The sequence below is a fragment of the Ornithodoros turicata genome, chromosome 4, assembly GCF_037126465.1.
Source record: "Ornithodoros turicata isolate Travis chromosome 4, ASM3712646v1, whole genome shotgun sequence".
Lineage (NCBI taxonomy): Eukaryota > Metazoa > Arthropoda > Arachnida > Ixodida > Argasidae > Ornithodoros > Ornithodoros turicata.
In genome coordinates this window covers 53,274,168-53,300,821 of record NC_088204.1, presented here as the reverse complement: position 1 = coordinate 53,300,821, position 26,654 = coordinate 53,274,168, and the positions used below count along the sequence as shown (strand labels likewise).

The window sequence follows — 26,654 nt, the reverse complement described above, 5'->3', positions numbered from 1 at the left end:
GATCAACCTAATACTATCACGAATGAATGAAAACAACAACAATAATAATGACAGTATAAGAGCCAAAAAGCTCGAGCGTTTTCTACACGTCTCCTTTTACCAATGTTTTGCATTCGTTCAGTAACGGTGAGGGGATTTTCATGTACCAACATACTCACTTATCGAAAGACTTATCTCCATCCTTCTCTTTTGCGTTTGTAAGGCACTCATCGCAGAAGAAATCAGAGACAGAATGGCGCGTAAATGCAGGCTAGCTGGTGGATAAATTCCATGATAGGCACGCCTGAGCGATGGTGCGAGCGAAGCTGTCTTCCCTCGCACCGTCTACATGTTCATGAAGTTCGTTGTTATCAATTAAACGTCTTGCTGGTTTTGAGCCTTCGTGTTTGTGTTTGTTTACGTGTCTTGCCTATCATGGAAGAAATCAGACACAATCTTCCGCTTCTTGTCACTGTCTTGCTAAACTAAGGTGCCAAAGCAACGCCACACCGCGCTCGTTTTAAATGCAGAAAACAACGACACGCGCTTCAAAAACGAAGATTCAGTCTCTGATGTCATGACAGCTCAATACTCGCGAGGCCAAGATCGGCAGGAGTGCGCGAAAACACTTTGAGCTTCCCGCTCCGCAGCGGAACCTATCGGAACACGGAACATGCGCGGGATATATCGGCACACCGCACGCCGGGATGGTGCTATGGCGCTATTCTAGCCCGCCATAATGGCGCCAGCGGCGGCTTCAGCGTGCGGAGCCGTGGTGCGGAGAAATGGCGGCGGCGGCGGCACGGCACGGCACGGCGGCGCACAGGTCTAGGCGCAGCCAGTGGGCGCAGCTGTATGCGGCGGAGGAACACATCTCTACGGAACAGCACTTCAGGATCGAGGTGGTTCATTTAAATGGGTGTTCATTTTAGTGCGGAAGGAACTACGAGTGAGTTGTGGGCGCCATTGCTGCGTTGTGTCGGGGATCGACGTGTTTTGCGTGCTGAAAACAGAGGAAATACAGATAATTATAATGTCCGCGCACGAACAGATGCGGCAAATGCTGGATCAATTAATGGGCACAGGCAGAGATGGTAAGTATCCTCTATGAAACTCACTTGTAAATGCGCGTGGCCCTCCTTTTCAGATTGACCGAATAAACATTATAGATGTGGCGATTATAAGCCTCCTGATGGAGCTGCAAGTTGGCCATCTTTGGTTCATTGGTAGCCATCACTGCAGGATTCTCTGCTAGCTAACGCATTTGGCAACTACAGTATAATGTGTCTTGTTGGGAGAACTAATCTAAGTCTTTACTGGCTCACTGATCTACTTCAATCGTGTGCACGATGGAACCGCCTGCACCACCCAGAAAAATGGTTCAGTGCAGCTCTCCCCGACTCTCTATTACTTCGTTTGCGCTTGTGTCGTCGTTCACTCTGAAGTGACTCTGAAAAGTAATTTTGGGTTTATGAGCGCCTGATTGTCGTGGATGTGTAATATTTAACCGTGGAAACCGCAGAGTGCTGGCAGAGCTGGAAGTATAGCCGCAGTGGTTGTATACAGGTGTGTTCCCGTGTTTTTCCAGGCGAAGCACTAAAGAAACACCCATCTCTTTTCCTGGCACTGGGAGAGTGTAGTTGTTCAATGCTGTACTTTGCGTGAGTCTTTATATTGCGCTCTACCCCGTCTATATCTATTCCTTATATATTATAAACACACACATCCAAAGAAAACTGAACATGTGTGCATATTATACCACATACACATGCAGACGTCAACTACCACCTTGTGTGGGCCAGATGTGTTTTCAGAGCCGCAGCTGTGGAACTATTCGTATGGATTGCATCTCTCATACTTATTACTCAGCAGTGGAGGAGCAGGAGCTTTTAAACTGAATTTTGTAGCAATGTGAAGTAACCACTTACAAGTTGCAAAGTTATATTTCACTTCTTAGACAGTTTACAGGTGATACACCTATACTAATGAAATAGTTTTGCTGTGCTTTCATTCATAGACAAACGCACATGCACTCTCTTGGCTCATGTTCAGACATGCATTATGCCCCTTACAGGGGTTGTGAAACCATTGTCCCACTTCTCTTTCCAATTCATTATTTGAGAGTATAGGCAGCGTTTTCAATAATAGAACAAAAGAAGTCACCATAGGCAGTATGTGAGCTAATAGAAGGATATTGCAATCATCAGGTAGCACTTCATCAAGTGTTCAGGCACTCTCGTGGTACAAGAACTAGCTCAATAAATTGTGTACTGCTATTATGTGTTCTACTCTCAACAGTATCATTCATGTGCGCTACCAGAAACAGCAGTAGCAGTGTGGCTCTGCTGGGGGCCGGCGCACACGATGCATATCGTTCACATATATTAAGCAGAAATGGAAATATTCAAGCTTATTGGTAGTGTGCTACATGCACAACGATAAAGTAATACCGACATCACTGGGAGGGGTTTCATTATTACAGCCATTTGTAAGACCCCTTATTTGCCATTGTTAATACCTGTCTAGAGATGAGCTAAAAAAGGCCCCTCATAGGCATGCATAGGAAGGGGTCTGGATATATCATCCTCCTCCTATATCTATCCTGCAACGGTTCATCATGACTAAATCTCTGCCAGCAGGCTCTGGCGGGAGCAGCAGGGAGTTTCCTGATGGAAGTGAAGTGCCCAAGGCCACCCGCACCGATGGGGGGTATCCGAAAGAGTGACAAGTATTGGTTAGGTCTACCTAATGATTTGTTAATGCGACTCTTGCAGTCGAGTTGCCCAGCCACAGGTCAGTCGTTTCAGTTGCGACTTGAGTTACATAGGTTAGTTGCATCATGTGCATTGTCTCCCCGACACATCGCTGTCACCAGCCTCAGGGTGTTCTTGCTTGTGCAAAAGCAGTTGTAAATGGTTTCCCAACCCCTTGAAGGTTAGGCCTATCAAGTTCAGTGTTTCACTCTGTTAATGAAATTGCACCACACAAAGCACAATCACGTCGTCTGAAGCTATGATGGCAACGTAGCAAAAGCTCCTGTGCGTCTCCAAAGCTGCTTTTCAGTGCATGTGTCATCCCATGAGTGTCTCTTATTTTGTTGCGGTAAGCATCAGTATTAAAATATGTTTGGGAGCAAGGCCAGTGGGACCTCCTCTGTTTCCCACTTTTCTCCCCCACGGTGCTCGACAAATTGTCCCTGACGGCTACGTAAGTGTTGTCGGAGTACGTAGAACTTTCTTTTTCTCTCCTCATTGATGTGTGTCAGTGCAGTCGTGGTGTGCGTACCACAGGGTTGACTCAGCCTCGCTCGACAATTTTCTGCAATGTTTGGTTGACAACTCTCTGTGGAAAGACGAAAAACTGTGCTTGGTTTAAGGGGGGGGACCAGTTTCTGCAAGAAATGTCATTTGCAAACAGATTTCTACTCAAAAGTGGAGCGAGGATTTAGTATCTACCTCCAGTATGTGTGGAATGGGAGCTCATTTGCGAGAGGTCTGTTTGTGAACATTATGTTGGGTGCGGAGCTGCGTAAAATCCTGCTCTTTGTACATCAAATTTCCCGCATGTGCCGAGTGCCTTATTTCTGTAGCAAAATCTTTTAGTGCCACAAATAAATTTTGAGAAAGATATAAAATCTGAAATTCTGTATTCTCACGTTACTGCCTTTCTTCTTGTTGTTGTCTGACACTCGAAAAGCTGAGTTAAAGATGGAACATAAAAGGTTTGCTGGCGTAGCACCTTGAATGAAATGTGTACATGATATACAGCTGTAATGCAGTCCGCCCAGATTTTAACTTTATTTCTGTAAGGAAGCCTTCCATTAAAATTAGCAATAGCAGTCTGGCTGTATGTGCAATCTCATTTTATTCTACTTACACGTTAAAGTGGTTCTAAAGGAGCATGAAATACTCGGATGTTTAATTCATTATAAGGGGTAAGAGCCAGTCTTTGTAGTGGTATTAGTTGTAGTGAAGTAATGCTTGTTCAATGGGTTTACTGTTGTAGAGTAGTCCATCATTGCTTACGGATATTACTGAAGTGCTGAGTCTCACTGGCTGCACTGTGTTTGGTCCAGAAAGTTACGCGCATATATTCTGCACTTTTTTGTAAAGTAGGGCAGCTAGCTAAAGACGACGGAAAATTTCAGTGTACCCTTGTGAAGTGTTCTGGCACTACCTTAAGTATGAATATTTAAGGCTGTGATACGGAGAGATAGAGAAGGCATGGGATGCAGAGGACAGCTGCTGTAAGGCCAAAATGTTGTGTTCTCGCCAGTCCCAGAATGTCTGGACCCTCCTTTGGGGGTGAAGGATTTACAGCTGCAGCTGGGGTGAGCCCAATTTTGTGTTTGAGCAACATACGAAGGGGGGGAAGTCGTAGCAGTTGCTGGGCTCCTGTCCATTGATGCTCAGAAGGCACACATGCGCATGGACATCATCATTCACCCCATTGAGTGTAACGAGGACTAATATGCAAATTTCTTGTTTTGTGCTGTGTTCCGCCATGTAGGAGAAAACAACCGCTACAAGGTACATTTCACCGATCCCCGGGTTTGCAAGAGCTTCCTGCTCAACTGTTGTCCACATGACATTCTGGCATCCACTGTAAGTCTTTTTTGATACTTATTTAGTTTATATTTATATATATATGTGCACAGGATGATCTGTTCTAATAAAAGACCCTTGCACTTGTTGCAGCGCATGGATCTCGGGGAGTGCCTGAAAATTCATGACCTGGCCCTCCGTGCAGATTTTGAGAATGCTTCGAAGGACAAGGACTACTTCTATGATGTGGATGTAAGTGCGGCATGCCAGATTTAATTGTGTCATGCAGGGACACTGCTCCTGCACTATCCTGATAAAAATTGCAATATTGTGTCAAGTGCTACAAAATAAACGGCAAGGAATTGCAAATTGCATGCAGCGATTGTAGAGCACTAGAAAAACTGGTTGCGGAATAAAGCATTCCTTTTGCGAGGGTGCGCACATCATTTTCTTGCAACCTCAAGGGCACGTGGGTACATTGATTCAGTGATGGAAGTGCTGCGCCATTTGCACCCAGCTGTGCCAATCACTGGGTGCTGGACCTTCCTGCGCCGTACGACGTGTTTTCGCTGCATTTGCTCCAAAGATGTGCCAAAGCGTGGGGTAGGCGACTACTTCGCGGCCCACGGAGATCACGTGTGTTACGAGAAAATGAAACCTGTAGATAACGAGACTCACTAGAATTCGACATAATTTAAACATGAGAGAGAGCTGTCACGGCGACTTGCTAGCTGGCTAGTCAGTTGAAGCCAATGCCAACTATGCCTAGCCTAGGCCTAGCCAAGCAGCCTCAAGGCTTACGTCTGTGAGATGCACATAGGCGCCGTCATTATGACCCTGCAATGATTGTGGCGGGCATTCTGCTATCTCCGGTGTTTATCCCAAGCTGTGCGAAAATTCGATTTTTTCTTTTGCCAGAACGCTTCGAGGCACTTCTATCACTGTTGATTACACATGACTCTGTTCTGCCAAAAAAAATTTTGGAAATTCATATCAAACATTTCCAGCTTGCTGTGTGTTCTTATGTGGTATTATTTTTTTCCGCACTGACAAGGTAGGCATTGTAGCGAAAGGAGAGCACACTTACTCGAAACTTTGTTCCAAGCAATGCTGTCCTCGCACTTAGTAATTAGACATTTATATATTTCTGTGCTACCGAGGATCATCTCCTTGCATAACCCCACGTGATTTTACTTGAAGCAGCAATTGTTGCACAGAGGTTACCAAGCAGGCTCAATTACCACATATGTGTACTGGAAGGGACATTGTCCTGACACAGGTTACGCGAAGCCAAGCTTTGATAATGCTACAAGGTACTCGAAGAATTGATATTTGGGTGCTCTAAAGTACTCCAAAATTCATATTTCGATGCTCCAAATTGCATTTTGGGAACATTGCCGGTCATGGTTTCCATCAAAGTCTTCAATGCCTTGATAGCTGTCTCTCGTGCAAGACAACACATCATTGAGCAAATACGTGGTTGCTAAAATTAGAACAGTTGTGTCGTTTCGTCGTGTCACGTATAGTTTATGACGGCGGTGGTGTGCACAACCAGAACAACTGGGATATTGTAAACATTAGATAACTGAGTCAACGTTAGAGCACGTTGTTACAAGATGAGCAAGAAACATAAACGAAGCTGCTGTTCAAAAGCATTGTCACTGCAGCAGTGAACAAGCATCAGCTGTACAAACTTTGTGGAGGTGTTCCTTGCTTTCTTTCTTGCTGGCTTGCTTGTGGGAGGTTCCTTCCATCTTCCATCCCCCATGATTCTTGCAGCTCTGCCCCACTGTTAGGTTAAAGTATATCTTTGTGGTGATGGGGAAGAATGTTGACTGCGTTACAGAGGAGCAATATGTTTAACTTATGACACTTTGGTCAAATTATTGATGTGCAAAGGAGTATTTGTAGAGCTTTAGGGCTGGGCTGTTCACTGTGGTTTTGCACCAGAAGTGATCTTTCCTCTATTTTTCTACAGTGCTTCATTGATTTGCAGTTGCTTTGCTTTGGACTTCATAAATATCAAGAATCCATAGCAGGCAGCTTTCTAGGCCAATGTGTTGTCCAATGTGCAACACCTAGCTTTGCATTTTTTAAATGTTTGTTCACTTGATGGCTCGTCCTAATGTCCTTCATGTGGGGTAGTTGGCATCCATACGTGCCTAATAGAAGCTGGAGCAAAACAGATACGCATACCTACCAACTCCCCCGATTCATCCAGGAGACTCCCGGATTCAGACCGGTTTGTAAGATTGTACGACCGAGAAGCAAATCTCCCAGAAAATGCAGTTTCCCCCTCTATATCTCAAACGCCTACCTTTTGCTCTGGGCACACAGATGAAAACATCAATCCAATACCAGCCCGATTGCCATTGGCATCGCTGCCTCTTTCCGGAGCCTCTATGTTGAGGAGTGCAAGAGTTCTGGTTATGGTATGGTTCTAGTTCTAGCACTTCGAGTTTCCGGATATCTCCTCCATTTTTTCGTGCGACAAAGGTGCCTTTCTGCCATGCATATTGCACGTCACGGCTCAGTGTAAGCGAAACAAGTATCTACACGTGTTTCTGAAGCAATACGCAATACACCGATCAATTGGGACGCGTGATCGCGTCCAGGTAGGGCAGTGTTCTGCACAGTTTACGGCTGAGACATCAGCATTCTGCATGGAGGGTGGACCGACATTGTCACCCATGTTACGTCGAGGAAGCACAAGCGCGGCGCCTCAAATGCCAAGACAAACAGTGCCAGCTAGGTCAGTCTTTCCGAAACCAAGAAAAGGACTACGATGTTATCCGCTCGAGCCCTCGTCCTCCGTGTTCCAAACTCGCGACGATGCAAAACTCTTTGCAGCGTCGGGAGTTGGAAACACGGCGAAAGATTGGGCTTTGAACTAAGAGCTCATGATACGCGCGCTGAACTGACCACAGCGATGTACAACTCTGACTGATGGTTCTGACGTATTATGCAAACTACTTTTTAATGACTCGTTAACTAAGTTGTTCAACAACTATTATGTTTAAGCTCTCCTGGGAAGTCCAGATAGGCTTTTGAATTTCAGACACATTAGTGGTAGTGCTGAACGAGTAGTGTTGAGTGTGAGGGCAGTTCAGCACCGCGAAGAGAACATAGGCAAAGTTTTGTGTCTTCCAGGGTCTTTTACCGAAAATATTGTTTCCGGTTCCGTTAACTAAAAAACTCGGCTTTTCGTTTCCGTTTCCGTTTCTCGGCAATTTTCGGTAGCAGTTTCTGTTTCCGTTTCCTTTTAAGAATTTCCTTTCCATTTCAGTTTCTGAGGTAATTTCGGTATTGGTTTCTGTTTCTCATCTGGAACTCGTACTATCTTGTTTTGGCTTTTTCATGTCAGATATTCTAGTTGCATACAGGATACAAAAGGACAGCCACACCAAACACAAACACTAAAGACTTTAATGCAAAGTTCGTCACGAATCTTATACACCGCAAGCAGATGCCTCTCAAGGTTGCGGAAATACATGCCTTTAAGTTTCAAAAGTCTCCGCTCGTGCGCAAAAATAACACGTCATCTAAAACTTTCGCGTCCATCTTGCTGCACAGTGGCCTCAACACGAAAGTAAGTCCCGTAAATAAACGAATGAATGAATGATGACTGGAAGAATAGTGCGGATATATATAATTTTCATATTAACGCGAAAACACTGAGGGAAACGTCCTGCGAATTTGGTTTCCGTTATCGTTACCACTTTTTAGTTTCTGTAGTGGAAACTAAAACAATTTTGTTTCCGTTTCCATTTTTGATTCCTGTTGAATTTCGGTAGTTACCGTTTCTCGTTTGTGTTTCCGTTTCCGGTAGCCAACCCTGTTGTCTTCACGTTCTTTTGAGAAATTGTCATAACTTTGTCACAGCTTGACACCCAGATAGTTTGTTGGAGAGGGCAAAGTTTGTTGCTGCAAGACTTGTGCCTGATGTGCCTGCTGGGGTCAAGTGTGCTCCTGTTACATGTGCAAATAAAAGTCTCCCAACATCGGCTTTTTCCTACCCCCCCCCCCCGCGCTTTTGAAATCTCCCTAATTTAGATGTTCCCAAGTTGGCAGGTATGGATATGGATACAGAGACAAACAGAACATGTTTTATGATGCGTCGCGTCGTCTGCATTCATTTTGCTGCAGCTTTTGTTAATCATGGTTTGTCTTCCAAAGTCTTGGAAGGCTGCACACGAATGCTGCGGAGGCCTGTGGAGCAGATGTTCCTTGTATACTGTTGATGTACACACTAAATCTTTTTTATCAAAGACTCTAAAACTGTGGTGATTCTTGTGTAAGCAGACCAATGAAACTCTCTGATTCACCCAAAACTGAAGTACTGAATTGGCAAGATAAGCAATGGAAATACGGCTGCTTCTTTTGTGATGCTTGGTAGCCATAACGAGAATTAAATCTTTACTTATTGCTTGTGCTACACAAACATTATTCCTCCGCATTAATATGGTGAGGCTGAGTACAGTAATGTCATACCATCCTTTATTTACCTTTCATTTTTTAAGGTAAGAAGAAGCTGTGTTACGACGGTCTGTATTCTTTAAAAGAAAAGTAAATCGCTTTCTAATCTTCACTATGTGCTCCTTCACACGTGTATTGGTCTGGGTGTTGGAACAGTGTGTGTGTTAAGCATGCACCCCCTTGTTTGGCACACCCAAACGAGGAGTACGAGAGACCCAGAGCGGCCACTTAACAGCGAAACACAGCGGCGAAAGCGGGATTACACTGCTCCCTTGGGGGTGGTGCTTCTTGTTGTTTGCTCATGCAGTGTACAATGCAGTGACTTCATTTGGACGACGGTAGTTTTGAGGACATTTTCTCGCAGTAGCGAATACGATTTGAGACGTATAAACGATGGAAATTTGTAACAAATGCCACCGGAGCAATTTTCAATGAAGATTGACAGCTTCGTGTGAACGTGCCTGCATTAGAGCCCTGCATGAGTCACGAGTAACTGCTGACATCCATGTAGAAGTTTCCCAGTAATAGGAAAGCATGATGGCAGTTGAAGAAACAATGATAGTTTCCCAAAATGGAAAAATTCGGTAACATAGTATATCTTCATTTTACTCCCATGCAAACCATTCGAACAAATTAAGAGTACTCTTCTGCCAGTGCCAGCTGCCTGCACCTGGTGGATCGCACCCACAGCAGGAAATAAGTCTCGACAAACATTTCATGCCCCAAGAGCTTGTAGTCTGCTCCGGTGCATCTATATGAGACGACAGCGCTAAGAACGTGTTGGTGTCTGACACTCCGAAGTGTGCCAATGCTGCATGTGTTGCGTTAAGCAAGTCGAGTATGAAATTTAATAAAGTTAGCATGGTGAGCAGGTTGGCTGATCATATTTAAAATCCAGTGTCTTATCATACCTTTTGTATGTTTCTCCAGCAGTGGGAAAGTTTTAGCATTTGTTGAATATTGAGTATGAAACACTCGCGCTCTGGGGCGCCTACTTAACAAACACACCCAATTTTTGCAGTGCGGCATGGGGCTTCACACGTGGTGCTGTCCTTGTCAGGAACATACTTGTTGTCAGAGTGCAGTGCCAACGCCACCTAGATACAGAAGGCCTGCTTATTGCCCCTCTCCCTCCTTCGCTACGTGGACATATAAAGTCGGAATTCATCTGCTACTGCGTGTCGCCGTTTTGCGAATTCAAGAACTCGCAAATGGTTGCAGCTAACTTGGAACCTGTAGACCTGAATCTGTAGACAAAAAGTGCAACACTCTTTCCAGAAAATCAATCTTGAGAAAGATTTGGACTGTTTTGCGTTTTATTTCCAAGTTTTCCCATTTAGTACGCGGGGACATTCGATTATTAGTTGGAGATGACGGTGGTTCGTCTCTGTGGCTACCACCGCTGAAAGCATGTTTGTGACTGGCTACCGCCGTTGAAAACACGATCCTGATTGGCTGACTCTTATATAGCTGTTACATCACGTCGACGGGTCGTAGTTTTGGCGCTCTATGGCCTTTGTTGCCTTTGTGCCATTAAACCAATAATCTCTCTCTCTCTCTCATGTCGACGGGTAGGCAGGCTTTCTCTATCTCAGTGATGTTTCCAGTTCCCTCCTGCTTACATGAGACAATATATCCGTCAACGCTTTTGTCAGTTTCAAACTTGCCCTGAAGTGCAAGAAAGTGTAGAATGTGTTGCTTCGAGATGTTGTCCTAAGGGGCTCTTGAGTCAGCAAAACTCTTCTCAAGGCGCCTTCATCTTTAAGTGATGCTATGAACACTATCTGGTTTGTACGTACTCCGAGCAGACACTTGCGATGGAGAATGGGTGGCACAAGTCAGGCTTACTTCGAAAATGTTTATAATTGCGTTAGCTGTGGTAGAGCAACGACTACAATGACCGTTGGGGTCTAAATGAGTAGGTTCAGGACGTGAGACCTTCTTCGTTTCATTTGTCATCATACAGTCTCTTACTAAAACGCAGGCCATGGAGCACCTTCAGAACTTCATTGGGGAGTGTGATCGTCGCACGGAGCAGGCCAAGCGTCGCCTGGCAGAAACTCAAGAGGAACTGAGCAGTGAAGTCACTCAAAAGGTGGGATGGTTATCTTCATCAACATTATTGGTGCTTTTGCTTTCACTGTCCTCGTATTAGTGGGCTTGTCTCTGGCACACACGGTGCGTAATAACCCTAGCTCATTCAGCAAGGCGTGATCTTGCTCGTAACAAGTGTTGTCATCGTTTCTTCAGTTTGTGCACTCCAAACTTCGCACAGCGGCACATTAAATCTGTTTTAGTAAGCGGGGATCTTAAGTAAGGGTTGCGATTGACCTTGACTCCACAGCTCTTCATGGGAGAAGGGATGTGTTGAATGTTTGCTACAGAATATTGACAACTTTAAGGTCTCTGCTCGGAAGATAACTAAAGAAACAAATTGCTTCTCTTTTTTTCTCTCTCTCTCTCTCTCACTATATGGCATTTGTTCAGCAGTGTATAGCACAACCGAGTGCCCACTGTACATGTTGAATTTGCAGTGTGCGTAAAATGGGGACCACATTCAGTTTTTTTTTCTTGATGGAAAATTGTTGAGCTAAACGGTCGTGACATCAGTTTATAAAAAATTACTGACCTCATCAACAAACATCAGTTTCTCAATGGCTCTTTGCGAGCTGTCGCAATGCAAGTTAGCCTCTAGTGTTATTTTTTTCCTAACAAGCAAGGCAAGTGGATAAACGAGGCTCAGAAACATCAATGAATACCTTATCTGACATGAAAGGGTCAGCTTCAAGGGGAATGCCAAAACAGTAATCTTCTTGTGTGGAGCCATAGTGTTCTTAAGGACACATGGAGACAACAACCAGCAGTCTAGATGTTTTGCAGGCCTCGATGACCTGTTTTTGTTCCTTGCACAACAAGAATGCTCCGGTTATGTTGCCCACTTCGTCTGTGCACCAGCTTGCTTGTCTGCTACTTCAGTTTTACTAATCCTTCTCCGCTAAATGAACGCATGCTTCACAGAGCTGCGCCGGTGAGTGCTTGTGGTCAGGCACCCGATTAGTGAAGGCAGATGTATCGCGTCCTTCATTCTCTGTCAGGATGTGCTCACTTCAGGCATCTGCGAAATAGTCCCCTATCGTTTTTTAAATCAAACAAAGTCGCTTGAGCCATCTGTGTCTTTCCATAGAGAGAAGACCATCTGCAGTTCGTGCTTAACATGAGGCAGAATGAGGATGATACTAAAGTGGGTTCGCACATAAACGAACTCGACAGCGTTGGTCTTGTAGGCCTTATACACGTGCGAAACGTTATTGTTGTCTTACCTGCTCACGCGTTGTCACACTGCTACGCAACATGTTCTCTGTTCTTTTGTCCTCCTGATTCTGTGAATAGAGTGTAATCAGGTTCTCAGCTTCTTTAGGGTTCGCAGATGGCCTTGAAACTAGGGTTGCCACCTTTCGTAGTGAAAAATACCGGGAGAAGGAGAGGAGGTGGAATAGAGGGAAAGGAGGAACGGCTCGCAGGAAAGTGTGAGGGGTGGACAAGCACACAGAGAGAGAGAGAAAGAGCGAGCGTGCTCGCTCAAGATACTTCAAGGAAACATATGTTCCTGTGTGTGGCTGCATCATTGATGCTAGAAATTGCTATAAACAAGCATGAATGCTACACTGGATCGTATTGGAGCAACCGGATTGGACTGCCACTTACTTCGAAAAACTCATCGAGCAGACAAACCCTTCTTTGCCCCTTTACAAACCCGTAGATCTCATGATGGCTGTATGCGGCCTAAGTTCTCGCTGGCTCGACACAACCACCAACAGTGCACAACCACTGCTCTTGTACCCTTCGAACACAAGACTTAGTGAATAACAATGATAATAATAATGATGAATAACTAAGAAAACGACTGGTGACTGCGGAGTTAGGTCTGTGCTCCAGATTTATTCGAGCTGTATTGGAATGTTGAAGAGAGAACCCCGTAAATGCCCCTATGAAAGGCCCTGAGCCAAAAATACCGGCAAAAGGCTGCCGGTATCACCTTCCTACCGGCAATCGGCAGAGCGAGCAAATAACCGGCCGTGCCAGTATAATACCGGCCTGGTGACAACCCTACTTGAAACCCTCGGAAACCTTGAAAACCTGTGAACTCTGGGAGTATTTCTTCATGATAGTTGTAATTTACAACGTATTCATACATATCCATACGCAATGTTTAATGAAGCCACAAAGCTTCAAATACCCCCTCCATCTGCTTCCTAAACTAGTCATTCCTTATAAATGTGTTCATCTATCAGACCAAATGTGGACTGCCATTGCTTCTCATCTGGCCACATGGAGAACTCCGAGCACATCTTGTACTGCCGGATCGTACGAAAGCTTACATTGCGACCTCTGCATATGTGCCCACCTGTATTCACGTGTTCACCACACACGTTCTGTCCAACTCAGCGTGACCTTCTCAACATTGCTGTGAAGTGCGCATACAGTAGACCCTCGATCTGATGGCATAATTTGAAGAAAACTGCCCCGTATCCTGCTTAATTCGTAAAATTCCTGCTGAACTTCATCATTTACCATTGGCTTCCATAAATCTACCATAAAATTTGTTTGTGTGGCATTAATTAAAAAAAAAGATAAAAATATTTCTCTGACCCTGCAGTATTTGAACCCGTAAACCCACGAATGAAATCACATCATACCATCGGGAGTCACGTGGCAATGCTCTCATTACTGATTGGCGGGAACATAAACAACTTCTCAAGGTTTCACTCAGAACAATGCAGAGCAACTCTGGTTGCTGGAGGTTCCTGGCTTCAGCTGGCTGACGGCATAGTTGCTGAAAGAGTTGCCCCGCATGAATGCTGCCTGATTCTGCCTGTTAGGTTGTTGTTTGGCTGTATTAGCAAAAGCTTCCGCTACTACAGATGCGCCCAGGTGAAGTGTGTATCCCTATGCATCGCAGCAAAGTCGGAGCTTCCCTCGCACAGTGTTGATTGGACAAAGAACATATACACATGTACAAAACAGAATATATTGCGGGAGTGGGCATTCCCACAATGTGTTTGCTTCGATAATTGGATGTGCTGGGGGGTGACGTACCCTTGACGTTTTGCACCGATTCGAAGGAAGGAAAGAGGAACCTCCAAACTGGCACCTTTATTCACGTTTTAATTACAAACGGCGCAACGGGTGAATCTAATTTCTTTTGCATTGTTCTCACGATATACGGAGTCTTTCGTATCGCGAAGAGATATTTTAGCACTTTAGTTGCCCCTTTAACTAGCCATTATCATCTAGGGTATCGGTTTTACCTTGCCATTTCTTTGCATCCATTTTGAGTAGAGCTGAGCAGAGTTGATCCAGCGCTCGCTTTCCGCATGCCTGCACATATCTCTAGTCAAGATGCCGCATTAGTTCATCGAATGCGCCTCGACGTGGCCTTCACAGCACAGTGGTGCTACCGCTTGAGACAAGTTGCCTCTCCCCACTGCAGCCACTGTGGTGCTGTTGAAGATCTAGAGCACATTCTTCTCCATTGCCCACACTACCAACCTTCCCGAACCGTACTCTTCGCATCCCTCAACGAGCTGCCCTCAAGGCTCTCTTCACCATTCTGGACTTCGCAGGATTTCGATCCTTATTGTGAAGGGGCTCATTATTTCATTCCCCGCATCACCGCCAGCAACGGGGTAGAGTGTCGCCCCCGGCGATGAAACTCCCCAGCCATCATCCCGTAATAAAGTTGTTGTTGTTGTGGTTCCATTTTGACCTTGTATTCCACACATTTGTGCCTCATTTATTTAATTAAACACTTAATCCATCACCCACAATGTGGTTGATGCATATGGCCTTGGTTGCTTTTGTGCCAATAGACATCAGTCCTCACATAGCAGGAAGCTTATGTGGTAGTGCTGATGAAGACCCGATGCAAACCTTTGAGTTATATCTTGCTCCTGAGTAGATCGCTTGACTAACATCCCCCCAGGGTATCTGTGGGTGCAATTAAATGATTTTAGACCTCCCGGTGAAAGTGTACTTACGTGGCGTGTCTTGTGTTCCAACACACAGCTGAACCGCATGCAAGAGCTTGCAGAACTTATGGGAAAGAAGCTTGCAGCTGCAGAGGCGAAAGGTGCTGATGGCAATGTAGAGGAATCGCTAAAGCTATTGGAAGAAGTCGAGGATGTGCGCAAGAAGAAAGCAGAGGCTGAACAAGACTACCGCAACTCAATGCCAGCCTCGTCATACCAGCAACAGAAGCTGAGGGTGTGCGAGGTATGCTCCGCTTATCTTGGTATCCACGACAACGACAGGCGTCTCGCCGATCATTTTGGAGGGAAGTTGCATCTTGGCTTTATCACAATACGTGAGAAGTTGGATGACCTGAAGGTAAGCAGAGTATCTTCCAAAATACTTCTTTTCCTGTGCCACCAGTGCTTGAAATTAATGCTGTTGTTGAAACAAGTGTTGTTACTTTCACTGCTATACAAGGGCATGGTCTTTCTGCTGTTGCATATCTCGAATTTTAGGGCAGGGAGTCCGAAATTCTGCAAGTGCTTGCACATCTATTTATACGAATACAAAATCTTTATTAACTCGCATAGACATAGAAGTAAAGTATCTACAAATACAAAACACAGTTGTAGCTAAGCATCATATGGTAGTTTGTTCAACACTAGCATAACATAGTTAACAGTGTAATAGTGGGAAAGCAATCGGGCACTTTTTTAGAATCTCTCAGTACCATACTAACCTTTGCACCGTCGTTTCCCCAATTCAGCTGGCATCCTGCTGGAGTAGATGTCTTGTAGATATTGCATCTTTTACTGTACAGTGCAATCCTGTTAATTCGAGCTCTAAGGGGACTGAAGATCTGTTTAAATAAAGTGGAGTATGAACTACTAAAGGACCTCTAAAGCCTCTTGTTTAGCCTTTCTTTCCCCCGCTTTGACCATGATCCTGATGACTACCGTCTTATCACAAAGAAAACAAAGTAACGGTCTTATCACAAGGAAGGCAAAACAAATGGAGGTGACACTTCCTCCTCTTAGACGCACCTGTCACGGCCGCTTCTTCGCGAACATCAAGCAGGCGGGGCTAAAGCGTTTTTTTCGACTATTTCTGTTGCGATACTGTGCATAGTTTTTGTTGGGCCTGTGGTTATTCGTGGAGGACTTCATATTTCTGTATAAAAGAAAAGTGAGGTTTGCTTGGCAATTTTCAGAGTTCAGTTGAAAAAAATAAAAATTTCCTGCAATTGAAAGTTGTCCAAATGCTTTCGTCAATGGTGGCAAAAGTTTCAAGAAAGTAATTGCCGAAAGTCCCACAATCCTCCGGCGAGTACGTCGCGAGTTAAAATATTTTATCCCTTTAGGTAAAACACCCTGTAGAGGAGTCTCACACCATTGACATAAGTGATGGAATGCAGTGTGGTCATTTTTTGCAAATGTTGTAGCTTACATGTTATAGTCGTGGTATAGAAACATGTCTCCGTGTTGCATTTCTGCCATTTGGAGCTGTCGGTCAAGAAAAGGAAACCACTTTTTGTTTTCTAGAAAATGGTGACTGAAAAGCGTGAGAAGGCTCGTCATGAGCAACATGAAAAAGAGCGAATGGGTGGAGTCGACAGCAACCGCAGAGCAGCACCACGGACTTGGGAGGCCACAAGGTCGCATAGCCGTAGCCCCTCCAGACGACCACGTCAACGGTATGTACTAGATCGAACTTGTGTTTTTAAAAGTCTGGTTGTATCATAGAATCGCAAAAGAAACGTGACCTGTGTGACAGCAATTTCCTTTTTGTGACTTTCAGGAAGAGGGAATATGTAAACTAAGCAGAAGAGAATAGTATAGCCTCCCTCATAAGGGAAAGCAATTGTAGTGCTTTTTGGTCCGTAATAATTGAGTACAAATACCAAGCTGAAAGACTTACAACAGGAGACTTACCGTATTTTCTTGATTATAAGACGACCTTTTTTGCCAAAATTCAGCGTTCCAAAGTCGGGGGTCGTCTTATATTCGAATATGCACGCCGCAACAAGGTCAGGGGAGAGGCGGAAGCGGGTGACAGGATCGACCAATAGCGCGGCACGACCAATATCACATGTTGCGGTGTGAGCGCGATGCAAGTTCGGCAATACGGGCACAATGGGGACGGCGTTCATTCTTCATTCACTGTCATGGCGTCGGTCTCTGGCGGTTTGATGAAAAGTTAAGTTTCGTAAATACAGCAACAATGTAGCGGTGGCAAGGCAGTTTCAAGTATCAGAAATAAGTGTTACAAGGTGGCTAAAACAACAGGGAGAGATCAAGAATTGTGCCAGCGCAGTGAATTTTGGACACTTGGTGCGATGTGCCTGACAACGTTGACGTGCACACTCTTAAGAAATATGGTTTGTCTAACTTTTTGGACAGAACGCCGGACAATGAGCTGTGTGCAGTTAGCAACAAAGAACACAGTGGTGTAGAAAGTGATGATAAATACTTAACTGCTATTCGGCCTCCCAATCCCTGTTTACTTTTTTTCTAGTTCGTGTACCCTAAACTTGGGGGTCGTCTTGTATTCGAGAAAATACGGTACAAGAAACATCTCACTCACACATTGTCAACAGGTTTGTGTGTATGTGTGGTTTGCTGTATCTTTATTTGGTGCTTGCACTCGATTGCTGTAGACCAATGTCAACAACGAGCCAAACAAGGTGCTTCGCATATTGGTTTCTGCATCATGGGGGATGGTTAACATGCAGTACTGTACAACCGATACACATTATTAACGATAATTCAGGAATTGGCCTGATAAGAGATTTTGATCATGATAATAGTGAGAAGTTTAGATTATTATAGTATTTTTAATTAGAGAAGAGTGGCTGATGAAAATATGCAACTAGGTGTCGTGAGGCTTGAGTATTGTGTTTCAAACGGTTCTTCAGACCCCACATTATAAAGTGGTTCACGAGAGATTTTAGTGTGCTACTGAAATGCACCGTTTGTGTAGTCTCTGTTGAGTATAAGGAAGCAGCAGCCAGGAAAGTGACCTCTTGTGCTTCTTTCTATGTGGCTAATTACCATGATTTGTGTTTTCTGAATCGCTCCTCCTCATTTCTGTTTTGTAACAAGTTTTCAGTCCTCTAAAGTCAGATACAGTCGCCGACCGATTTTTCGGACATGCTCGATTATTCGGACTCGTTCGCGGAACGGCCGCAGGTCCCATAGAGTTGATGTATAAGAACGCCCAAAATTTCGGACGCCGTGCAGCTCTGTCGCTCGATATTTCGGACTCTGTTTGCCCAACCCGCGAATTTCTCTCATGGGGTGACGGAAAACATTGATATCATCTGAAATTCGTATCAAAAGAAATCAACCAACTAAAATATTGAGTAAAAAAAATAGGCAGTGATGATTGTTGATTTTCCATTCCTCTGAGCAGAAGAGGTCTGTCGTAGCGCTTTTGCGTCTTCGTTTTTGGCCAACGGCCCAGCGTGTGCTGCTGTCCCGCGAGAGCGCTGTAAAGCAAGCTTCACCTAAAGCACGCATGCGTTAGGTGAAGCCGACTTGCGGACTTGATGACGGTGGTGCCTCTGTCAGCGTACTTACAGTGGCGAAATGTCGCTTCGGGAAATAGAAGCTGATGTTATCAGGCGTTAGGAAAGCATCGACAAATTTTTCCAGCCTACTAGGGCTTAGTAAAGTTTATTTTGAAGCGAAATTCGTTTTTTCGGACTGCTCGATTATTCAGACTTTTGCGCGATCCCCGCCGAGTCCGAAAAATCGGACGGCGACTGTAGTCCCAGGGTAGAAAAAGCCCAACAGGATGTGCCTGCCTTTGATAACAGGATGCTCTTGTGTAGCAGTCTCGTTCCTGCCTTTAGGTCTCGATCCAGAGAAGGACGCAACCGGCGGTCTCGTTCACGGTCTCCCAACCGTCGAGCAAACCGGGGATCTTCGGACTACAACCGGCGCAATAGAAGTCGTGAGCGGGAACGTTACAGGGATGGGCGCAACAGACGCCCGTCAAGAGACCGCAGGAGCGATGGGTAGGTTTTAGCACTTCATCGACGATATTACCGTATTTACGCGCATAATTTGTACGCTTTATTTTCCCCCAAAAAATGACTGAAGTTAGCGGTGCGCAAATTGCGCTGGAAATTTTGAGAATGATTATTTTACGACACAACACACAAGCGTAAAACAACAGTACCTTTATATGGTTGACAATACTCGCTGTCGCCACTACAAGAGTCCCTATTTTCGGATTCAAAATCGTCGTTCGAGTCCGCGATGTCCGTACCGTCTGGTTCACTCGTTATTCCACTCTTTTTAAAGCTTTCGAAAATTATATCGGGAGATATCATTTCCCACGCTGCACACATCCACTCGCACATAAGTTGGAACGATGGTCGCTTAAAGGACCATAAAGAGATTTAAAAAAACTTCCGCGAACATCTGTATGCATTCCTAGTCCCATTCATATTCATCATTCACCATGTGGAGTATGAACTCAACCTTGGTTAGAACAACGGAGATATTCACTAATAACACGACCAAAAAAGGCGACTGATTCGGCACCTCTGCTGTTGGCACAACGGAGAAACTGGCTGTGATATCAAAAGTGAACGACCTTGGTCATTGTCGGGCTAGCTTGGTGCAACCTTGGAGTGAGCAGAGGACGTAAGCGATGTAAGTCTTGTTTGCAGGGAATGTGTCTGGCGACTGGTTGATGCTTTTTTTGTGCGCGAACTGCACCCGCGTTGGATGCAATATGGCTCCGTCCCGTTGTCCGTCCCTTTGCGGAAAAGGATTTGTTCACCATCCACCAGTTGGCCCTGAAAGATGTGTTCAAAGGTGCCACAGTTTTGGTGGTTGTGGATAAAACCACTGATGATAGGGCAAAGTCAGCAGTAAGCGTACTGTTTGTGAAGGCATCACCGAGTAACGTTTTGACAAAACTGAAGCTTCTCACATTTCTGGAGGAATGAGAAAAGCTGCTGAAAAACAAGAAGCCTACTTGGAAGGCTCTAACACCTGGAAGTTTTTCAAATGCATTTTGTGTTCAGACCCACTGCAAATAGGCCATTTGAGAAAGTTCCATGGAGCAGCCCTCGCCCTGGCAGGGCATGCCGCGAAATGCTGTGCAAAACGACAGCAATTTGCTATCGTCTCCGATCGTCGTCGTCGTCCTACTGGTGTATACACCGTCGCTGTCTTTTTTCACAGCATTTCCCGGCATGCTCGCTGCTCCCTGGAACTTTTGCAAATGGCCTATTACCTTCACAGAGAACACTACAGTGCCATTCCTAGTCTGGCAGCTCACCCAGCAAGCCTGTCTGCTGGATGGCAGTTGTACTGCAAGAGTGCAAGCGAGTTGCAAGCCAATGATAACCCACTCTCTGAATTTATTTCCAGAGAAAAGTGCTCTGATCCAGATTTGACATTACAGTAGAATCTCGATGATACGAATCTCACGGGGTCGCGGAAAAAATTTGTATCATCCGAAATTCGTATCAAACGAATTAAACCAAAATAAAAATTGAGGCAAGAAAATAGACAGTGACAGTTCATCTGTCAATGAAAGAGGTAGGTTGTAACACTTTTGTGTCTCCGTTTTTGGCCAGTGCTGCCCAAATACGCGAGATGATTCAAAAGACGTAGCACGCGCTTTTCACCCGCAAGTCGCGCGACAGTGGTCTAAAGCGAGCTTCTCCTAAAGCAAGCAGGCGTTAGGTGAAGCTGACTCGAGGAATGGTGACGCGTAATGTTGCCACAAGTTGTCCTGATATGTTCCCTCCACGTGTTCTGGGGTTCTGGTAGTTGTTTTCCGCCAGAGCGATGTCACACAGCTTTGCGGTTTATTGTTGCGAGGGGGGTAAAAAGGTCAAAACAGCGATAAGGTGATAAGGTTCCCGGGCCGTTCAATCCCTTCGATCTTATCTCCACCACCACCACCACCAAAAGGAAAGTCATTGCTTGCATTGCGCTGCATGATGTAAGGGAGTTTGTGGTGAGGATCGCCCTCCCTTTTCGAAAGACGCAGCAGCATGACTTGCGCGCTCTCGCGTCACGGGGGAACGACCACTGTTGCATCCTCGGCTGATTCGTACCATCCGTAAAGGCAAGATAACGCGTTCGTATCATCTGAACTCTAATACATGGGAAGAATAGGCATTCCGGCCGGGACCGGAACAGAATTCGTAGCATCCCGAAATTCGTATTATCCGTGAGCGTATCATCGAGATTCTACTGTATCAACTTCTGGTCTGGGATGAAAAAACTCATGCCTGCTTTAGCGTCCATTGCTCTCCGGTACCTTCCTGTACCAATCAACTCCGCTGATGCTGAGGGGTCCTTCAGATGGATCCCTCGTTCATTTGCAAGCCAAGGCAGCTATTGCACTCGGTTATTCCATTTTATGTAAAAACTACAAATAAATCAAATCCTTTATGTATCTCTTGTTCGGTTGCATGGCTGCAGGAGCATCCCGCAGATTTGATATTTTTTCATCGACAGACACCTACGGACTTGTAAATTCTAGTTCATGGAAAATCTAATTTCTCACCGCAGAAACCTAGGGGCTTTAATCAAGCATGCCACTGTCCCTGCTGTGGTGTGGCAATTTCGCCCTAATTGGGGCTCTTCAACACAGCTCACGGAAGTGATATACTTCAGGGCCTGTACAAGGGGTGTGTCTCAAGATGCAGTCCCTGAATTTGCAAGTTGATGATTTATCATTGCTAAAGATACGTCTTGTATGTCTCAAAACAACATGCAACCTTTTTTAAAATGCTTGGCATCGTATTGATCTATTGCAGGAACTCCTCTCGAGACAAGGATCGCAGATCAGAAACAAGGACAAGTGATGGAGAAGAAAATCACAGAGGTGAAAAATGATGTTGGTGAGTGGAGTTGTGACGTTCACTATATTCAGGAGTGATTGATACAAGTGCAGTATTCTTTGCCAGTGTCTTTGTTGTTTCTACCATCATCATCATCTTTGTTGTTACATATTAAGCAATCACTGTCCTCGTTTGTGTCCCTTTCAAGAGTGTGTGTCCATGTTTACCCAGTACAGTGCAGTTCCATGAATTCGAACTTCTGGATTATTCGATCTGACTCTCTTGTCCCATCAAGTCAGTGCATTTCAGTTGAAAAAAAAACAAAAAAAACTGGTAGTTCGAACATACGGACGCGTGCAATAGTTACCCAGTCGAGCTGACCTACGCACCAGCACAAAAGCATGCGACCACACGTTGCTGGAGTGTCAGGGACACGTTTGTTTATCAACCGTTAAGTTTGCTTGTTACTTGTAAGACCACTACTTAAAAACGTGATGCTTGTGCCAGGGGAAACAGGAACAAGGAATGGTGCACGTGAACGCGACTGGCACAGAACGACGACGCTTAATGGGTAACCGGTAAAGCAAGTATGCCTCGCTGCTTTAAGGGCATCAGAACCCTTTCTGTTGTCTACACAGCCCACAAAAATGAGTGGATGACCGCTGTAATCAAATTAGGAGTGAGGTTAGCGACTGGGTTGGGTTGGGCATTTTTCGCACCAAACTCTGGGTGCGCAAATTATGCACGTAAATACGGTAGGAATGGGCCTCTCATATTTCCGGCATCGCGTGACCGCAAATGTGCGGCAAGGCCCAGCGAGACATGATGCGCCCCCAATGTAGCTAGTGTGTATGAGCTGCAAACATATCAAGATCAACTGATGCCTTTTTGTTAGAACTGCGCTGTATTCGAACGAATCTTCTGTCCCCTTCGACTACTAATTAACAGGATTGCACTGTAGTGTTGTTACGCACCAACTGAGTAAGTTTAGCTGTGAAAAGGTGAAACAGTAGTTTAGCAACCTTGCAGGTTGCAGCGGTTCAGTGCAAAGCATGAGTCCCAAGTGTATACCAGGCCCTCATTTCGTACAGAGTTCCTTCGTACAATAAACCAATAGGTGTAACAATTTTCTGTTACATGGTGTTGGAACCCTATAAGCATAGAAAAACTTGCGTACTCAAAATTCTGAAGCACACCGACAAAACTCGAAAAAGTGTGAAAACTGGACTTGTGTGTGGACACTTGTCCTAGTTGCCAATTGACTTTACGAAACAATGGTTTCACACCTGTTCCGTCGCGAAAATTGCAAGAAGAAACAGCTGAAATGTACACAGTTGCTCGTTTACCAGGCATGATGGGCAGAGCAGCTAGTCATGTTAGTTAAAGCTTCCACATTTTTTGTAGTGCCGTCTATGCAGGGAGTCTCAGTTATATTAGCTCCACTTACAACAAACTTCGGCTTGGTTATATATCGAACAAGTTACGAATGACCGTCAGTTTTCCTTAATCCTATGGAAATCCATGACAGGTATTACGAACAACTCGCCACGAGCACATGAACACTAACCCCATTAACTCTGGTCATCCATCACCTTATTTCTCCTCTTCAGCACCACAGGCACACGATATGTAGAGAGTGCATACTCAGAAGAGGTGACATGATCTCGCTTGCTTTGAGTTGCGCCCAATCATGTAGTAGCGCCTTCTACACCTTTCACAACTACCTTACTCATTCTTTGGTCGATATCGTGGAAGCTGATAAATCGATGATAACGATGATATCGATGATAATCTAGGTGCGGGGATGAATGAATCAGTAACACAAGAACAAGACGATAACATGTTGCACTGAAGTGCAGTGCAGTGTGCTGTCTCCTTTTTCATCTCCAACGTGCCCAAGTTTTAACCTTTTTTTTTTTACTTGTGGAAGCCGAGCCACACTTGTGGCACATGCATAGGAGAGGCATACAAAAACAGGCATTATTGATTAGCTTTCTGAAAGTGTGCATCAAGTTGTCCTTATCAGTGCTTGTGTAGATGATACAACTGTCATGGTTGGAAATGAAACATAAAACTTTGAAAGGTGCTTCAAGAAGGGGCTGGATTTCTTGAACCATCCCTGACCACGGCTTGTGAGGCCAGCGATAACACAAAGGGAACTAGTGTAGCTGGTGGGATTATGACGGACACCTATGGGAGAAAGGCTGCAGCTGCTAGCGTTACAAGTGTTTGTGAATCTCTTGAGGACTTTATGATTGCTGATGATGATAGGTACAGAGATAGTGGATGTAAGTGAAAAAAAGCTATTGTTGCAGACGTATGGCCACCACTAGTAGTTTACAAACTTTTGAACAACCAAGAGGGATTGCCATCGCCTCCATTCGATGTCGCAACAGCGTGGGCACTGAGCTCTATTGCTTTGCTTTATGATTTTGCGCACACGAAGGCACTTAACGCTGTCCATGTGGACACTTTAGATCATGGTGTAATTGCTGCCAGCACCCGCAAACAATTGAATATATTACGAAATACTTTTTTTAAAATTATATTTGATTAGTTTCATGTAACCTTGATGCCTGTCTACAGTTTAGACTTGATGAACTTCGGATACGAAGAACACATTGCACGTGATGGTGGAGTTTGCGATTTACTGTAATCCCAGATCTACTACCTATATGCACGGATGAGAACGCTTTGTTATGTGAAGTTGCTCAAAGAGGTTGCATGCACATGTGCTATTCTTGTCACAGCCGCACTATTTTCTCAAGTGTGTGTGTGATTGGATGCACACACCATAGGATAGCACTCTTTACCTCCAGTCTAGCGTAATTTATGGTTTTGATGTGAGCTATGCTAGTAAGTATCACGTAACTGAAATCATCGTCAATCTCATGTCTGAATATAGTACAGTAGAACCTCGTTAATTTGAACTTCAGGGGACCACAGATTTTTGTTTGAATTATCGGGAAGTCTGAATTATCAAAACCTGTGTTCCAATGCAAGATTCTGGCTTGTAGTATAAGCAAGGCCTCATACAAAACATGTTTTGGCACATACTAGCACAGGACAGTGTTGTACGACGCTCGGATTCACTGCAGCCTCCTCACCGCTGACAGCTTTGAAGACCAGGCTGTGTCTCTCCTTACATCGTGAGATCCAACCGTTGCTGCATTTGAAATCCGCATGTCCGAGACGTTCCGCCAGTTCGTTGGCTTTCGCCTGCAGGATAGGGGCGCTTACCGGTAGATTCGAACTTCTGGCCATTCACTTCCATACTTAGTCGCCGACAACCCCGACTCCACTTCGTCGATAGCAGCCAGCTTTTCCTTCAGGGAAAGCGTTTTATACTTGGACCTCGTTGACATTGGTTACAGCACACCGCGGACACCGTCGGTTTCACTTCTCGCGAAGAGGACGCACGCAACACGCTGTTCTGAGTGGACAAAACGCAACTACGCAATTAGCGGCCACGCTCGCACGTGCACCTTCCGCGAGGCACACACTGCTCTCTGCTCTCCCTCTCCCACGGAATCGACTCGCCCACGTAGCCTCGTTACCAGGGGTGCTGAGCGGGAGGGTTCGGCCGTTCGGCTCGGCATTCAGAGTCTCGGTGACAGCGGCGGCAGAGTGCGAGCACGGAAGTGCGCATCTCAAACGTTGGCGGGGGGAGAGGTGGGAGTGAAAAATTCGAATTAACCGGAGTCGAGGTTTGAATTAAGCGGGCTTCAAATGCATTGAAAACATAGCGGGCCAAACTAAACTTCGAAAATTTGTTTGAATTAACCAGGAATTTGAATTATCAGAGTTCGAATTAACGAGGTTCTACTTACACTCTTTGTTGCTTTGCTTAGAATAAACATGTTTCCGTACACTGGTCTTACAGGATTGCCCCTGGATGGCCAGCAGCCAACCTGTTGGTGTATATAGTGACTGTGGAAGAGGAGATGGGTTTTATGGCAACCTTCTTAGCCATTTGTATTGAATATTCACGAGGAAATGTGAAAAAACACCCTAACTGTGGAGCACGGTGGAAGATTGAGGTAAACATACGAAAAATAAAGCATCTTCTCTAACTGTTGTTGTTGATGCTACAAAATACTTTGTCTTCTAGACACACCGCTCAACATTGCACTTGTGTAGCCTATGCCTGTGGTACAAAAGTCACATAGTGTCAAAGCAATATTTGTGAGGCCTTGACTCTTATAAAGTCACGATCGTGCTTTTCTGTGACATTAATTATGGTGATAGAAGGTACAGATAACGAAATATGCAAGGAATGAGTTTTCCCAACGTCAAGATGACCTGCAGGCTGCAACTTATTTGAGCACAATTAACTTTGTCCGTCTGCATGGAAGGAAAGTGTAAGTTTATTCTGCTTCCTTCTAACCAGATCATTGACCACAAGAATCCTTGTGCGTGCTCTACAGCATGTATAGCTTTAAAATCACTGTTCCACAGCGAACTTGATGAAAGCCAGACCATTCGCAGAATAACAGGGTTATGAAACGTCTTAATGGGACTGACCCAACATACCTTGTTCTACTAATCCATGGTACAGCAGCAGAGAACATGCACCATGAAATTAAGGTTCCGCAAAATATTCCCCAACTATACCTACATCCATCCTAATTTACTTATAAACAGGGCTTGACTTTTTAGGGTTATACCTGATTATGCTCGACCAGGGGGATCCGAAGTCCTCGCAAGTAACACAGAACTTTGGAAACTGTGTTATAAATGCGTAAATATGTTCATACAAACTGTGAAAACGGAGACCCTGCTGCCTGCATGGACTCAATATTGATACTCTGCATCTACTGGTTTGCCAC

The 26,654-nt window shown here is 44.9% G+C and overlaps 1 protein-coding gene across 1 annotated transcript; it reads left to right on the top strand.

Annotated features, from left to right (window-relative positions):
• The first annotated feature begins 908 nt into the window (after nt 1-908).
• LOC135391546 (putative RNA-binding protein Luc7-like 2) lies at nt 909-25,903 on the top strand. Its single transcript, XM_064621845.1, has 9 exons — nt 909-1,073; nt 4,489-4,583; nt 4,677-4,775; nt 10,984-11,094; nt 15,066-15,386; nt 16,553-16,704; nt 18,865-19,029; nt 21,802-21,885; nt 25,709-25,903. Exons 1-8 carry the CDS (start codon nt 1,013-1,015, stop codon nt 21,878-21,880), a joined length of 1,083 nt encoding a protein of 360 aa, XP_064477915.1. The 5' UTR covers nt 909-1,012; the 3' UTR covers nt 21,881-21,885; nt 25,709-25,903.
• Nucleotides 25,904-26,654: the final 751 nt, after the last annotated feature.

Bases quoted from the DNA above. Each gene is read 5' to 3' on its own strand.
- LOC135391546 (XM_064621845.1), top strand. From the start codon at position 1,013: ATGTCCGCGCACGAACAGATGCGGCAAATGCTGGATCAATTAATGGGC. The intron at 16,705-18,864 runs GTATGTACTAGA...TCCTGCCTTTAG, and splicing joins TCCAGACGACCACGTCAACG to GTCTCGATCCAGAGAAGGAC. The intron at 19,030-21,801 runs GTAGGTTTTAGC...GATCTATTGCAG, and splicing joins AGAGACCGCAGGAGCGATGG to GAACTCCTCTCGAGACAAGG.